This window comes from Rattus norvegicus, chromosome 2 (assembly GCF_021556685.1).
Source record: "Rattus norvegicus strain SHRSP/BbbUtx chromosome 2, alternate assembly SHRSP_T2T, whole genome shotgun sequence".
Lineage (NCBI taxonomy): Eukaryota > Metazoa > Chordata > Mammalia > Rodentia > Muridae > Rattus > Rattus norvegicus.
In genome coordinates, this window is record NC_141535.1 from 166,904,042 (window position 1) to 166,920,636 (window position 16,595).

Here is a 16,595-nt window from a genome sequence, read left to right on the forward strand (position 1 = left end):
CCAGTCTTTAATGACCTTTAAATAAGGAATTAGTATGTCGAGTTCTGAATGGATTAGATAATTTGGTTCATTCAAAGCACATTTTTCTTGTATTTTATTTTTAGGGGAAGTGTCTGCTTGACAGTGACAAAAACATTTTGGTTTTCTAGGTATTATTTGATAATGTGATTTATGAGACTAATGAAGGCAGAGCAAGTGGGGGAAGAAAGAATATTTCTGAGCAACATAAAGAATGCTAAGGATGAAATATTGTGTTATCTTTTCAGGTTTCCTGAATCTGCAGTTTCTGTTTTGAAGAGTCAACACTTAAGGCAGAAGCTCCTGCAGTCTCTGTTCCTTGATCAGGTTTATTGGGAAAGTCAAGGAGGCAGGCAAGGGATTGAGAAGCTTATCGATGTCATAGAGCGGAGAGCCAGAATCCTTATCACCTACATCAACGCACATGGAGCTAGAGTATTACCTATGAACGAATGACAAATGGCTTTCGCCTCAAGGGCTGTACATGTGTCACACTTGGTTTTTCTTTAATTAAGGTATCAACCTTAAGTGTTTCTAGGAATGAGGCAGCATAGTTGAATACATGAAACTGACGCAGTTTATACCATGAACTAAGTTTAAAAAAGTTTGTAGAGTTTAAAGGTATGCAGATTCAAGAAGTTTCAGAATAACATATTGCAAAATGCCTGATGATATTTTTTACTTAAGACTCTGATATGTGTGTCACAGTATTGTCATTGTGCAATGACCCAAATGATTATTCCTACTGATGTTTAAACCATTTTGATGTCATTTGATGGGACAGTATAAACTGGCTCTTCTAATAAACCATTCCCATGACATTTGACTGATCTGACCAGCTGCTAGCAGTGAATTTATTGACATCCTCTCATTGCTGATGGGTACAACAGCTATCCCAACCCTATTCAGAGGCAATTCTCCATCAGGAATTTGAGGCATGAGCTCTGCACGAGCAGCAGTCCTAAAACAACTTCTAAGTAGACATAGAAGTAGATTCATTACAAATGACAAGTATATTTTCTAGAGCCTCAGATAATCAGCTACCTCTGAAAAACAAAAACCTCTCCTCCTATCCTTCCCTTTTTAAGAAGTTTATTGACAGCATAGAAATGTCATAACAATGATGTATTAATTCAATTTTGCTGTCTCAATTATGACCCAATTTATGCCCTGTGGTTAGAAAACTAAGGAAGTGTAAGGCATGTTGTTACCTGTTTGAAAATTTACTTGTAGAGTCTCTTACTGCTCTTATTGGTTGGTTGGTTTAAAAAAAAAATTAAGGTTTCATGTAGCCCAGGCTGGCTTTGAACTCTTTGTTCATCAGTGGCCTTCTGGTCTTCTGATGCTCTGTCTCCCAAGTGTTGGGATTACAGACAGGTATGTGATGCCATGTCCCAGAGTGGCCAGTATCACACTTGGGTCTTCAGTCATGTTAGAGAGACACTGTATGACTATGCCCATAAACCCAGACCACTTTTAATGAATACTTAACAATTTGTCATTTTATAAAGGATATGCTGTAATTTATGAAGTTTTTCTTTGATCACAGAAGATTACATTGGTATAATTAGGTTTCATCTGATTTAATTGATATTACCTAGGTATTGATATTAAATTGATAAATTGATATTATCTAGGTATCAGATATTAAATACACATATAGATCAGTTCAATACAAGAAGTTGCAATGAAACCCAACACACATGACTGGATCTTCTCATAAAGAACATATGGATAGAAAGCGTATTGCAACAAATTAAGCAAGATTAAGTCTCAATTAATTCTTCCCCAAATCCCTCTACCAAATTTTTCACTGGGTTGAAAGAACTGAGACACACAAGGTTCATGCTCTGAGTCTGTCTGTCCTGGGAGACTTTGCCAGGTCATTCCTTATCCTACTTATATGGAGCCTTTGAATCTAGAGCATATTATGTCTCTCTCGATTTCAACTCTTCTGTGCCTTATTTGAAAGACCATGAATAGCCAGCTACGGTGATACATAGCTGAAATCCCAGCACCCAGGAAGCTGTGGAAGGATTGTAAATCTGAGGCCAGTCCGGTTCATAGTGACATCCTGTCTGAAATGTGCCCCTCCCTTCATAGAAGCTGATTTACTGACCTTTTCTTCTTTTGGAAACTTAAAAATAAAGCATTACACATTTTTATCATATTTCTCGTCTCCTCTTTTTCAGTTTTGTTCCTAATGTACACAACATTTTCCATATTCTGATGAAGAATAATTTGATATCGATGTCAACTTTTAAAAACACAGCAATATAGACTACATCATGGGGGTAAAAACACTTGTGTAGATTATAACTGATACAAACACACCGACATGTCAAAAAGAAAGCCAAAATGTTAGGTCTAAGAGAAGACAGACCAAGGGAAGAGCTGAGTCTCTTGGCTTGGCTTTCAAGGCTCACGTCCAAGCACTGCACCTACCATCCTGCAGGTTTCCTTTCCCTTGGCACGCCATGTTGAACTTTGCCATGCTCTCTGCAGTTCTCTCCACTGTGACCTGAGAATGACTGGGCCCTGGTGAGTTCCCATGATGGTTGCTCTCTGTGAGTTTTGTCTCACAAACTATCTTCTCAATCATCCTTGCGAGCACTTTTACACCCCCACTTAACTTAGAATTAAAAGATTTCTGCCAAGTTGTCTCCTGCCTTATCAAGACGATCTACATTCATCTGAATACTTTTTTTATTTCTACAGATTTTACCATTTCACCATTTACCATTGTGATATTAATTACAGGCATTCTGGCTTCTTAAATCTTGCTTTTGGGGTTGGGGATTTAGCTCAGCGGTAGAGCGCTTGCCTAGCACGTGCAAGGCCCTGGGTTCAGAAAAAAAGAAAAAAAGAAAAAAAAAAAGAAAAAAAATCTTGCTTTTATGTCTCTTAAGTTAGGATGTTTCTGAGCAGGCTGGCTTTCCCCAGATGTGTCTGACTGTATTTTTGCCTAGTTATTTCAACATGCTTAATTGTAAGCAAAAAGTGAAAGACCATTGATTATGTTTATAACTTATCTTTTAAGGATTTATTTTTACTTTTTTATTTGTGTGTATACATATGCATATACATGCATGAGTATGTAGTACCCATGGAAGCCAGAAGAAGGGCATCAGAATCTCAGAAGCAGTTGTGAGCTTCCTGTCTTGGGGTCTTGGAACTGAACTAACGTCCTCTGGAAGAGCGGTACTGCTCTCAACAGCTGGGCATCTCCCCAGTCTTTACATTCATTTTTTTTAATGATTCGTTTTGCAAACAGTGAGTAATTGATGGTGCATTAGTATTGAATAATAGCTGCAGGCCAAACTGAATTCTAATAAGTAACATTCTTCTTTCATCGAAAGGATGAGAGTGTTTGTATTTCAGATGTGCTCAAAAAATGACTATGATTTTGTATCTATTAGCTCATTACGTGGTTAATTTGCTCTAACAGATTTAAAATAGAAGAATTTACCTTGGTTCACATACAGCAGCTTAGTCTGGTGTGACCTGTTTCCTTTTAACTGATATGAAAGTGCACATGTGTCTTAGACCCTGTAATAAAAATGCTACAAATTAAAGTTGTGTACTTTTTTCTGATCCATTGAGTTAGTTTTCAAAAGCAAATGCAGCAGCTCCCCACACCCTTTGGAACAGTCCACTCCAATCTGTTTCTGCTTTATACCGTCTTTGTTTTGATGACCAAATATTCTGTTTAAACTGGAAAACAGGATAAGCAACGAGCTTTGAAAAGTGTGTTTGTTTGTTACTTCATCAGTGGGGAAAAAGAGGCAATTTAAAAATCAAGATGCCTGCCCGGATTGGTTAACTTTCCATGGTTGCTGTGAGCCTCATAGTAGGTTAAACTCTCCTTCCTATCACTCCTGTTTAATAAGTTTGTTAAGTACTTAGGGAGTTGATCAAAATGTAAAATATCCTAGATTTATTCTTAAAATATTTATATCTATGGACTTGAATAATAATGTGTTTATTCTACTGTACTTTTAGATATGTATTACATTACAAGTAATAAAATATTTAGATAAACATTCTTTGCACATTGGCTTATGACATCTTAATGTTTATTTGAATGCAGTCTACTTAAGTCACATCTAATGTACTGGTCAGAAAAACATTGAAATCATATATATATGAATTTGATCATCTCTCTCTTTCTCTCATAAAAATTAAGTAATATAGTCAAGAACCAGGCTGGGGGAGTCCAAGGTATTCAGTAGCCTGTGGCACCATGATGGTTTGAGCCCAAGCAGTTGGGATCTCACTGGAGGACATAAGAACGTAGTGAGCATCGTGGGTATTGTTTACCAGACTGAGTGCTCTCACTGATCTGTCATTGAGACAATGATGTCATGTACTTGGTATCCCAGTATGTAAGAATTGAGTCAGAGTGACTTCAAGTTTGAGTCAGCCTGGACTACAGTCAGACCCTGTCTCAAAAACAGAATGCAAGAACTTTTCACTCTAAGAGAGACTTTTCAACGTGTTATAAAACTTACCTGAACTTGGGCACAGCCTACCATGACTTTGGCATATTCTTACAATGTTGGGCTTGGTTTTCTACCGAATGCCTATTGAACAGAATTTTAGGGAAGAGGTTAGCTTGTAGATTCATGTTCCATAGAAATACAAATTTTTCCTGGTGGAAGAAACAAACTTTATAGGTAAAATTTATTACCATGTTAGAGACTAACCAGTTTTTTATCTACTCATGGCTTTTAAATGTTTAACTTTAGAAATATTTTAAAATGAGTTTACCAACATAGTAATGCTGTATTTATTATTTGGATCAAATAGTTTATATGTGTTTATATTTATATTTTCCTAATAATCAATTTTATATTTTGGAAAATTTTGTTCTAATAAACTTATTTTTTGTTAAAATTTTTATTTGAAAATAATTTAGACACATTAAATTTCAAAGTAATACAATGAGTTTCCAATATTTACTTGTGGAAACCCTGTATGTGGGGGGTTCATTTTAAATAACAATCTTAAATGATCTTACATGAGTATACTATCGTTTATGAAAACCAGGAAACTGATACAATAGTAAGTGAAATACAGACCTTTATAATATGTTACTAGTTAATAATTTTTAAGCCTTCCCCTGGATACAGTGTGGGAAATCCTCTTCATAGTAACACTATTGACAATTAGGTTCAGTAGATACACAAACCGTAATACAATGAAATAGTGTGAGTCATTGAGAGGTATGTTCAGAGAAATGTTGGGAATGGTTCATAAATTTCTGGCTCAGAGAACTTGATAGAAATGGTGCTATATGCTGAGATAAAGATTATGTTGGTAGTATGTGGTCGGGAGGATATCAACATGTAGAGCTGTTGAGTCCACAGTTGGGTGCTAAATTCTGGAGCTCAGATAAAAAACTATGTGGTGCTCTATAGAACTGAAACATCACGATTTGTTTAAACAATCCCTTTCTATTAGACACAGAGAAGAAATTTTCACTTACCCTGTGTAACGTATGTGTTTGTTGATAACTATTTGTATAAATCTTTTGTTTTCTCATGGTGAATTCTCAGAAGTGAAATTTTTGGCTAAAAGAACATGCATATTTTATTTTTTTATTTTTTATTTTTTTTCAGTTGTGCTCCTTTATTTGTTTTTTTTTTTTATTATTAACTTGAGTATTTCTTATATACATTTCAAGTGTTATTCCCTTTCCCGGTTTCCGGGCAAACATCCCCCTCCCCCCTCCCCTTCCTTATGGGTGTCCCCCTCCCAACCCTCCCCCCAGAATTATAGAGTGTCATTTGCATTTATTTAATACTTTAATTTATTAAAACTCTGTTATCTGATTTATTTGCTCTTTTTCAAAAATAACAACAACAACAACAACAAAAAAACAAAAATACTATGATCTGTTTTGGAGTAGGAGAAAAATAAGTTGCTATGTGGTATTGAAATAAGCAACTTGATTATTACTCAGTAGTTTACTGCACATTAGTAATGCTCCCACATTTAATTTAACACTTTCCTAAACAAATTCATGAAATTTTGCCAATGACATTATTTCCTTGACATTGGGAAAAGTTTTAAGGCCATGTGACCTGTTTCTTTGACTCCCGGAAGCACTGAACATCTTATTCCTGTCACCTTTGCCCTTGTCCCTTTTACGCACAGCTGTCTCCTGTTAGAATATGGCATTTTCCCCACTTTTTAAGCTCTTTAGTCCCCTGGGATGGGGTTCTGCTGTACGAAAGGCCTGACTCAGAGTTGCTGGCAGCCCACCGCAGAGCCTGAAAATGCACATGCTGAGTGAATGAATCTCAGAGCCCCTTCCCTGTCAGCAGCCAGCGCACTGCGCATCATCAACCCACTTCTATTCGCTGTGGAAAGGTTGGGTAGCCCTTTACCCCCATCCCTCTAAAATGCACTTACTTTGATTTAAAAAAAAATCACAACTACATGAGCTTTAAGGAACCCTGGTGCATGTTCTTTCTAAAAAAAAATGCAATCTATATTTCTTAACAGTACATGTCAGGACATTCTAAGACTTTTGTGATACTGAGCTAAAACTGAGGCCAGGCTCCTGGTCTGGTTGTGACTTTCACCCCATGTTCCAGAATAGCTGGTTACCACTCTAGTTTAGCAGGCAAGATGGGTCTCTGAGACAGCAATGGGTCTATAAGCCAGACTGAAAGCTGTGAGTTTACAGGTAGGCCAATTATGTCTTTAGCTTCAAGACAATAGGTACTATTTGATTTATAAAGTGACATATATTATCGGCTCAGCTTCCATTAAAGAGAATAAGACACTTGTTTCTTAATCTCAGTAGTATTAGACTTTAAGATTAATACAGCTTTTGTGTTTAATCTTTGTAACATTTTAACAGCAGCAACAACAAAGATCTAGACATTCTTTTTTAATTGGAGGAATTATGATATGATTAATATTATACGTTTCGGCTATTTTTAGAGAGAAACGGAATAACTTAAAGTTTCATCCATAAGAGACTCAACATTAATCTCTCTTAATCAGTTAACATGACAGTTAAAATGTAAGACACATGCTAATATGACAATACTAGTTGTTTGGTAAGTATTGTGATAGTTCCTGTCTTATTCTCTTGTGTCATTTCCTCTTTTCTAGGGATGCCAAAAACATTGTCTCCAGTAAGAGGGGGATGATGTGTTTTAACAGCAGTGGCACTGCAGGACCAGAACCAAGTCTCTAATTAAAGACAGAACCTCCTTTCCTAGTTAAGCCTCCATTATAGTGTAGGTTTTCTCCACTGGAGACATTTTAATCCCGAGAGCCCCTGTGATGGCAGATGTTATATATGCAGTGTAGCTGGCTGTGTTCCAGTTTGTTTTCTGTTGCTGTGACAAACACTGTGACAAAAGATTCTTGGGGAGAAAAGGATTTACTTGGCTTATACTTCCAAGTAACTGTCCCTCACTGAAGGGAATCAAGGAAGGCACTCAGGCAGGAGCCTGGAAACAGGAACGGAAGAGGAAAGACCCTTATTTGTTTGCTCCCAGCTCCACACTCAGCTAAGTGCTGCTAGTGCTGGGCTAGGCCCTCCTATCAGTTAGCAATAAAGAAAATGCCTCTGGGGCTTGGCTACAGAGCCAATGTGATGGAGGTGACTGTGTTGACATTGTCTCTTCTCAGATATGTCAGGCTAACAACCAATATGTGCTGTCATAAAAAAGTTTCCTTGACAACCAAGATTAGTTCTCACTCTGCTCTCCACTCTCTTCCAGAGAAAAGTAAAACATCACCCAGGAGATTCCCTCCTGCTTAGCTGAGAGCTACTGCCTAGACACCAAGTCTCTCGTAAAAGACAAACTGTAACTGTGGTCTCCTCACAATTAGCTTATGAAGATATTTCTCTGTGAAATTTCATGCATGGTAATCTATCACCACCTTGTATGACACCAGGGAAAATTCAGAGAAATGAGAGGGCTTGAGGAAACCAATCACAGGAAGCAGCTACTTGCCATTCAGGAGAGAGACACATTGGAGGCTCTGAAAGATTCTAGGTGAGGAATAAACCTGGAAGCCCATGGCAAAGCAAAGACCAGGACTTTGAGGATGGTTTGTGGCTGCTGGTAAGCATGCTTATGCCCTGCCCCAGGACTCAGGACCTGTATTTCTTGAGAACTTTTCTGTCAAAGAAACTCATTCGTGGGCCTCAGAAGTGTTTCAAAACCCCCCCTGATGAAGGTCAAAGAAGCAGAAGGAAGGTATTTCGTTGTGAGGAACAGAACCAGCAGATCACCCTAGAGAGGGACTGCTAAGTCAGGACACAGTCAGCTGCCAAGTGGATCCTGCAGAAAGAGTAGCAAAGGTAAATGGGGGAAGCATGGAGCCTCAGTCAGGGTCGGCACATTGGTCAGCTTTCAGTACTACAATGAAATACTTGAGGCAGCTAACTTATAAGGGCTAAAGGTTTATTTTGGCTGATGGTTCTGCAGCTCCAGTCCAATTTCAATGTTCCTATAACTTGGTCTTCAGTGACAATGGAACATCATAAAAAGAGTGTACAGTAGGACAAGCTAATTCACGAGTCTGGAAGCGAGAAGGAATAGAAAGGAATGGGGATCTCACATTTCTCTTTAAGGGTACGGTATACCAGTAACCTTGAGACCTCACATCAGGTTTCACCCTTCACTGTAACATTACTGGGGGTGTGAGGAGGGATTGAGCATTTAATACAGTGAGCTTTGGGAGATCCTTATCCAAACCATAGCAGCAAGGCAGTAAGCAGACAAAGGAATGCTGCAATAGCAAAATGCCATTAAATCTCAGCGACTTAAAACAAAGGGGGTTTCTTCTGGTACAAATCTCTCATAGGAAGGTTTTACACCCAAGCACTCAGATATTTCATCTCTATGCCCGAGTGAAGAAAGCTCTGGAAGGAGTTGGCCATTGCACACATTGGATACCTAGCCTGCAAATTGGAACTCTCCATTGAATGACTAAGTACAGCATGTGGTGAAAGTTTCAAGTGTTGAGTCAAAGTAGCCTCAGCTTCGTACTGCATCCTAATAACAGTGTTCTGGGAACTGAGCACCGCAACATGCTGCACCGCTGACCTTCTTGCTGTGGTTGATAGCCATGCAACTTACCAGGAAAGCCAGCCATTTGCTGTGAGCTCTGTTTCCTGTAATAGTTGGTTGGGTCAAAATTAGACTACTGATTTGGGCTGATCAGAACATTTCACTCAGAATTTTGGCATCATGATAAGAAAAAAGATTCTGAAAACTAAACCCATCTGCAGCATTCTTGAGGTCTTAGGATTTTTCTGCTGAGCTGCAAGAGATAGATAAAGAAGAGATGGTGGGGACAGTGGCGATAGCAAGAGTTAAGTATGGAAGGATGGAGAGACAAATGAAGGCTGTGGACACTAAACCCTCAAGCCACAGAGCTAGATCCTTGTTGCCCCCATTTCCTCCCATCCTGGGTTTTCTAAGGAGCAAGTGTAAGACTTGTTTTCAGTCTCTTAAAACACCCCCTTGCTGTGGCAGAATCAACTCATGTTGATTGGAGAACAGGCAGGTGATTTTTCTTTCTCCTCCTCCTTTAGTTTACTATGATTGACTGATGCTCTCTGTCCTGATTTTCGAGGCAGCCATTTTAGAGAGTGATGCTGCTGACTTCAACTGAATTTCCGGCCTCAGCTTACTTTAGTGGTTTCTGTCCATGTTTGTGGGTATAGGCACAAGAGAAACTGTCATTCTCAGCAACCCGGGGTGTTCCCTTAAATTTTAGGGACTTTGATTCAAGCCAAAGTGGGATTTGTGGCTTCAGTCCTGAAAAGAATTTCAGGACTGGGAAGTTTTTGAAGCAGAGGTGAGGTTTGGTAGATGTGTTGATATCAGTTTCAGTACCGAGAGACTGAGGTAAGCTGTAGAAAGTAAGACATACTTACTGTCAGTCATGGGCTCGGGTTTCTCAGAAGAGCTGTGTCACCTCATGGCTGTTTGCCTAGGCACACCTAGGATTCTGGTAGTGTTAAGTTTACTATCTTAAAGTGCCATCAAGGAATCTAAGTAAGATCGCAGAGTGGTTTCTGAGGCATCTGATAGAATTCTAAGTGATAAGGTAAAAATCTAAAGATACAGGAAGGTAGGATCTCTTCATCATAAGCAAAGTTAACAGCGTAAAATGATGCCTGAGAAAGGAGCCACGACTCTACCCAAGGTCATGGACATCTAATACTTAAGCCTGTTCTTTATTACTTTAATATAAAGTACCTATACACATTAGAGGAATATTAACTTGATGTCAGCAAATGTTAATTATTCTTGGTTTTCAGTTGGCTTCAGTTCAAGTGTGGAGTGAAGGCTCTTCTCCCTTTCCTTATCCCCAAATTACCTGTCTTTTCACCCTGCCCCAGCTTCCACTAAAAGCTATATTTATTTTCTTGTCATGTTTTACTGACAGGCTTGAATGTATTTTTCAGAAAAGTTGCCTTGTGATAGTCTTGTGTCCCAGTGAACTGGGGCAGGAAGGGATGGTGGGCCACGTGGAGGAGAATTTAGCAAGCTCTACAAGGCTTAGGAGTCAAGGTAAGAGCTAAGATGGGTGTTGTTTTCAAGAGTTTTTCATATGTAATTGTGAGTCACTTTAAAATTCCTAGGAAGTGTGTTAGTTTATGAGAAAAACATTGCTATGAGATACGATTTCAAAAAAATTTAGAAATATCATATAAAAGGGTTTAGATCTGTTTTCCTCAGCTGTCAGATCAGTAGTCTTTAAAGAGAGTTATGTAAGCCAGAGAAGGTCACTGAGGACACATCAAAGGAAAGACTTTAAAGGGCATGCATTTGCCAACCATACACACACACACACACACACACACACACACACACACACACACACACTCTAAATCCAAATGAATTAGATCATTTTTCCTTTCTTTCTATTGATCAAGAGGCTGATTTCTCTTTATGGTTGATCATAAAACAGCTTATTTACTAGTTTCTGGCTAGAGCTATGAACTCAGGTTGAGGGAGCCGAAACCATGAGTTGCAACTCATACTTCAAGGTTCTCAGGGCTTCTGACACAGGGGGCTCTCAGGTTGTGATGATGAAAGACTTCACTTTAGTTGCTAATGTGATTTCTCTAGTGCTTCATTCATTCATCTAACCAATGTTTATGGAGTGCCAGCTGTGTGTCAGGATTGCTTTTGGCCTCCTGAGAAAGCAGGAAGCAGGCAGTTAGGGCTTTCCTCATTGGCCATTTATTTTCTCCAACTTAATGCCAGTGCATCTGTGGAATAACAGAAGTTAGGAGCATTCATTCTAAATGGGGCACACATCATGAAGAGTAATTTCATGCAGAGTTCCTTTAGTTTTCCAGTCTTCAAAGGTCCCTACAAGGAAAGGAAGCATCAGTGTTCAGCTGTCCTGTGTATACAATGTGGATCTCTTGGATCAACCCAAATGTTCATGCCTACTCTCCCTAAGGCATTTACCTATCAGCAATGGTGAGCTCGGCACCAGTCTACTGTCTGGTCTTCTTCCACTTGCTCTTAGGGGGAAAAGCTCCTATAAATCACAACAACAACTACAGAGAGAAAGAATCTGGGTGACTGCCAGGCTTCCTAGTGAACTTTCAAATCAAGGAAATGTTCTAAAAATCAATATTTAAAGAGCATACTTGGCACGATGTTCTGCCCTGAATGAAATGGATGGTGTTTGTGAAGAGGAAGACTAATGTGAGGACAGCCAAGTTCAAGGGCTGTCCTCTGTGAGCTGCACCAGCCTTTAGAGCTTCCCCTGTGGCCAGAACACTTATGCTTTGTGTCTAAGTGTTTTGCAAAATTGCCAGTTTTATTTCGTCTTTTTTTTTTTAAACTAGAAGTCTCTTCAATATTGTTTCTGTTTATCGAAGTAACTTCTCTGTGCTGTCTGGATACTTCATCTTCATACATTCTCTTTTCCATTAATGCTTGCCCTCTCTGCTGGACCCTGGAGGTGTGGCCTTTGAAATTCTCCCATTTCCCTGTTTCCTCTTTCCTGAACGCATGGGCAGAGTTTCTTCTGGGTTAGTGTTCTCAGGTAGATGCAGAGTTGAACCTCTGAGGAAAGTGACAATGTTGGTTTCATTGTTTTCGAAGGTGTCTTGAGTGGTGTGTGTGTGTGTGTACGTGTGTGTTTTGTAGTGAGACATGACCTCAGTATATAGTGTGGGCTGGCCCTGATCAGTCTCTAGGATCCTCTAGTCTTAGCTTCCTGAATAGTGGGATTACCATGTGTATACCACTATGTCTGGCTTTTGCCTTTTTGTGCTTCCAAATCTTCAAGGGTTCTTTACACAGATGTTGGAGGCCATCAAAGGAATGCAAGGAGCAAGAGCACACAGTGGGAAACTGAACACGACTTTAAAGCTGACACATTGGAAACTTGTTTAGGTTACTGGGCCTTTCATGTTATAAATTTTTTTCATTTGCACTTTGAATATGATTTCATGTGAATTATTGAGAGTGAGAGTGGGAAAAAAACTCCCTTAAAAATAATATCCCCTTAGTATAATAGTTGCCTGTGTCAGATTCTTTCTATAATGAAAACAAGTGTGGTACAATGCTCTTCAAAAATACTGTCTTCTTTTTCAAAATTTATTTTAAAAAATTTCCCAAACCTGCATGTACTCATGGAGTGCAAAGCAATATGCCTTAAGAAATCATATAGGATGAGTAAATTAAATCAACTGACACATTCTTTACTTCCAACTCTATTCTTCACATTAACTCTACCCACCAAACAAAAGTGAGTGGAGCTTGTACACAGGATCAATTAGGTAGGTGTTAGCTGAAATGACTCGAAATCCCGTCTGTTTTGATTTTGTTATTTATGCCTGTGAAAATGAGGTCCCTCGAGTTTCTTTCATCCACCCTGAGCTTTCTCCACCTTGTCTCTGTGGCTTGCCTGAGAGAGTTTGAACCTTGGGCATGTGATGAGATAGACTTCAGAAACCACACCATATGTAAAACTGACTAATAAGCACCTGTGGGAGCCAAAAGTACGTTTGTGGGATCTCTTGCAAATGTAGTGCTAGTCAGGTATGTGAGGTGGTGATATTCAGTGTCCCCTCTTACCAGTAGTTGGTATTTAAAAGGATAAATTTTAGGCATGTGCTTTAGGACTTCTTGATTCCTACAGAAAAAGAGCACGGACTGTCCTCTGCAAACCGAGTCCCATCCGTCGTGATGCTGAGTAGCATAAAATGAGGCCACAAGTAAAGTAAATACTTCTTTCTCTTCCAAGCCTTGATGAGCATTTTTCTTGATGCCTTTGGATTCCTCTGGTAAGAAGATCACAATGTAAAGCCATTCTTTACATATGATGTGAGTTTGAACAAAGGGCTGTGGGGCTTCTGTGTTGTGAAAGCTGGCAAAGTTTGCAGAACAAAAGAGACCAAAGCCCCCTTAAAATCACAGCATTCCACTTCATTTTGCTTTGTGTTGCTATGTTAAAAATTGAATTTGCTAGTTTGCAAGTAGACATAATGGCCAGGGCAGCGCTGGTTGACTGGTTCATTAGTGTGCTTCAAAGCAAGAAGGTAGGCAAAAACCAAGCCAGATTGAAATTCAGAAAATCAGCTCTTTGCTGGAAAGGAAATCTTTCTTTCCCTCAGCATGCTAGAAATAAGTTTATTGTCAGGAACAACAAGTGATACTTATCTTGATACTGTTGTTTTAATGGAAATATATTTTGAAGTGATGTTGTTTGCTGTAATACCAGATGGAAGCCTTAAAAATAACAACGAGGCCACAATATAAATCCAGCAATTCAAAATCCACTGAGTTGGTTTAAATCATAGAGCTTTTGTGCTGAGTATCGGAGAACATTTCAAATGTGAAAACACACAGAGAACTCTTTTAGAGACAGGTACAGATTTTAAGAATATGGGGTTTCCTGTGCAGCATCCTGATATTAGCAGGGAAGAGAGTCAAAGGTGGCTGAGCTTACTTTGTGACATGCATAGTAGAGTAACAGTCATGGCCCCAGTCCAGCTTTCTTTTGTTGGCTGAGATTCCTTTTCAGAAGAATACATTCTTTCTTATAAAGTCAAGACAGTTTGTTCAGCCCATGCCTCTGCGGAAACAGAAGTGAGAGAGAACCTCTTTTTCTCAAAAGAATTTGGAAATAAAAATTGCTTTGAGACAAAAGCCATTTATAAAAGGTAACTGTTGGGACATGTGTGCTAAGGAGCTCAGAGGGCCAAATGTCATGAATACCTTGGTGAGAAAGTGGGAGGTTTTGTCAGATTTCCAGTGAGAAGGTCATCCAGATGGTATGGAAAATGAATCTGGGACAGGCAAGGCTGAAAGGAGGTAGATAGGCAAGAAGCATGTGAAACTCAAGAAGGATGACCAAAATGCAAATGCTTCACTCCTTCTTTAAAAGGGGAACAAGAATAGCCTTGGGAGGGAATAGGGAGGCAAAGTTTAGAACAGAGGCAGAAGGAACACCCATTCAGAGCCTGCCTACATGTGACCCATACATATACAGCCACCAAACTAGATAAGATGGATGAAGCAAAGAAGTGAAGACTGACAGAAACCGGATATAGATCTCTCCTGAGAGACACAGCCAGAATATGGCAAATACAGAGGCGAATGCCAGCAGCAAACCACTGAACTGAGAAAGGGACCCTCGTTGAAGGAATCAGAGAAAGGTCTGAAAGAGGCTCGAGACCCCATATGAACAACAATGCCAAGCAACCAGAGCTTCCAGGGACTAAGCCACTACCTAAAGACTATACATGGACTGACCCTGGTCTCTGACCTCATAGGTAGCAATGAATATCCTAGTAAGAGCACCAGTGGAAGGGGAAGCCCTTGGTCCTGCCAAGACTGAATCCCTAGTGAACGTAATTGTTGTGGGGAGGGCGGCAATGGGGGGAGGATGGGGAGGGGAACACCCATATAGACGGGGAAAGGGAGGGGGAGGGGGATGTTGGCCGGGAAACCGGGAAAGGGAATAACAAATACCCAATTTAATAAAGATGGAGAGAAAAAAAAGAAAAAGAGAAGCCTTTGAGGGAACAAGTTAGGTAAGTTTGGAGGAGTAGAGATGAAGAATGAGCTCCTATTTTCTAAGTCTGATCAACTGCATGGGGCCACCAAGATTTGAAGGATGACCTTTGCACTTTAGAATGGAGCAGTCAGTTTCATAACGATGCTGGCCATCCAGCAAGGTGGGAAAGATGGATGAAAGTGATTTGGTAAATAAAACCTACACCAATATTTTGTTCAACACATTTACATATTCATTCAAGTGTGGGTCTAGAAAATAGAAAAGTAGTGCACAGTACATAAAGGCCATGAGGCTTTGGCTTCTACCCACAATGAGACAGTAGTCTCCTGTTGTGACAACCCAAAATAATCCTGGACATGACAAAATGCCCTCTGTAAAGCAAAGACACCACCCAGTTGAGAGCCACTGATTTCAGAATAGAATTGAGGAGTTGTTAAAATGCACGGGGAATTTGAAATCCATATAAATGGAAGAAATCACCCACAGAGTTTCAGTTCCATCAAGTTATGTGCCAAGTAAGTGCCAAACCCTCCCACTGTGTTGGAACTGCTTGATAAAATATATGCTGACACTAAAGTTAACACTGAGAACATAGCAAGGAAAGAGAAGTCCTAGACACCACAATAACATTTTACTTTTTCAAAGAAAAAAAGTGGAATAGAGCTTAGGTCCAAGAGTGTGGAGTAGACCCTGCTGCAGCCCTGGACAGAGGTTGAAGGGTGATGTGGAAAGAGCTCCTGGGCTTGAATTTCAATATCTGCACATAAACCTTACAGAGCAATGATTCTCTGTGAAGAAAAAAACCTTCCTGCAGGATAGAAATGTGAAGCACCCCTGACAGGCAGGCATTACCTATCTGCCCTCTGACCCAGGGTTGACAAGGAAGCTCATTTTTCTGTCTGTCGCTAGGAGAAAAAAAAACTCAAATCAATAAAAACCCTGTACTGATATGCTATTTTGGGTGAAAGTTTAAATTTGCCATATGTGGCCAGCATAGATCCTCAGAGAAGAGAACAATATAAGAGCTGGCACTCAGGGTACCCCTGAAAAACTAATACCCCACATTTCAGGAATGTCACCTTCAGCAGCTGATGGCATAAAGGCACTAGTGAAAATTAAAACTCTCTAAATACATTCAATTCGAATGTAAAGAACTCGGGTGCCACAAACCAAAATTTATAGAGAAGCAGAAAAAGTACTCTAATCAGCTGATCCAATAAATAAAACAGATAGTATGTGGGGAGTCCTTAAAATACCAGAAGAAGTTTATTGAAGGAAGTTAATATGGCCTAGAACAAGAGATGAGTATGGGAGAAAAAAAAGAGAAAATGGAATTCTGTTTTTCAAAACTCAATTCTTAAAATAACAGTTACGTAAGTGGAGTTATGAGCACAGAGCTCACAGAACAGCTGGCCATTGGAACAATGGACCATTCTCAAAGAATGTCTGAAGATAAGCTTGAATGGAAGGAAGCCTGGGGAGGACCTGGGTATATCTGCTAGGAGATCTACAAAGGCAGACTAGGAAGAGGGAGAGGTTGCTGG

The 16,595-nt window shown here is 39.6% G+C and overlaps 1 protein-coding gene across 1 annotated transcript in view; it reads left to right on the top strand.

Moving 5' to 3' along the window:
- Positions 1-2,188, top strand: part of Gask1b (golgi associated kinase 1B) — a 56,546-nt gene extending 54,358 nt beyond the window's left edge. Inside the window, 1 exon segment of the mRNA NM_199105.2 lies at positions 267-2,188. Within this exon segment, the coding sequence (NP_954536.1) occupies positions 267-474 (208 nt within the window). The 3' untranslated portion in view covers positions 475-2,188.
- The last annotated feature ends 14,407 nt before the right edge of the window (positions 2,189-16,595 follow it).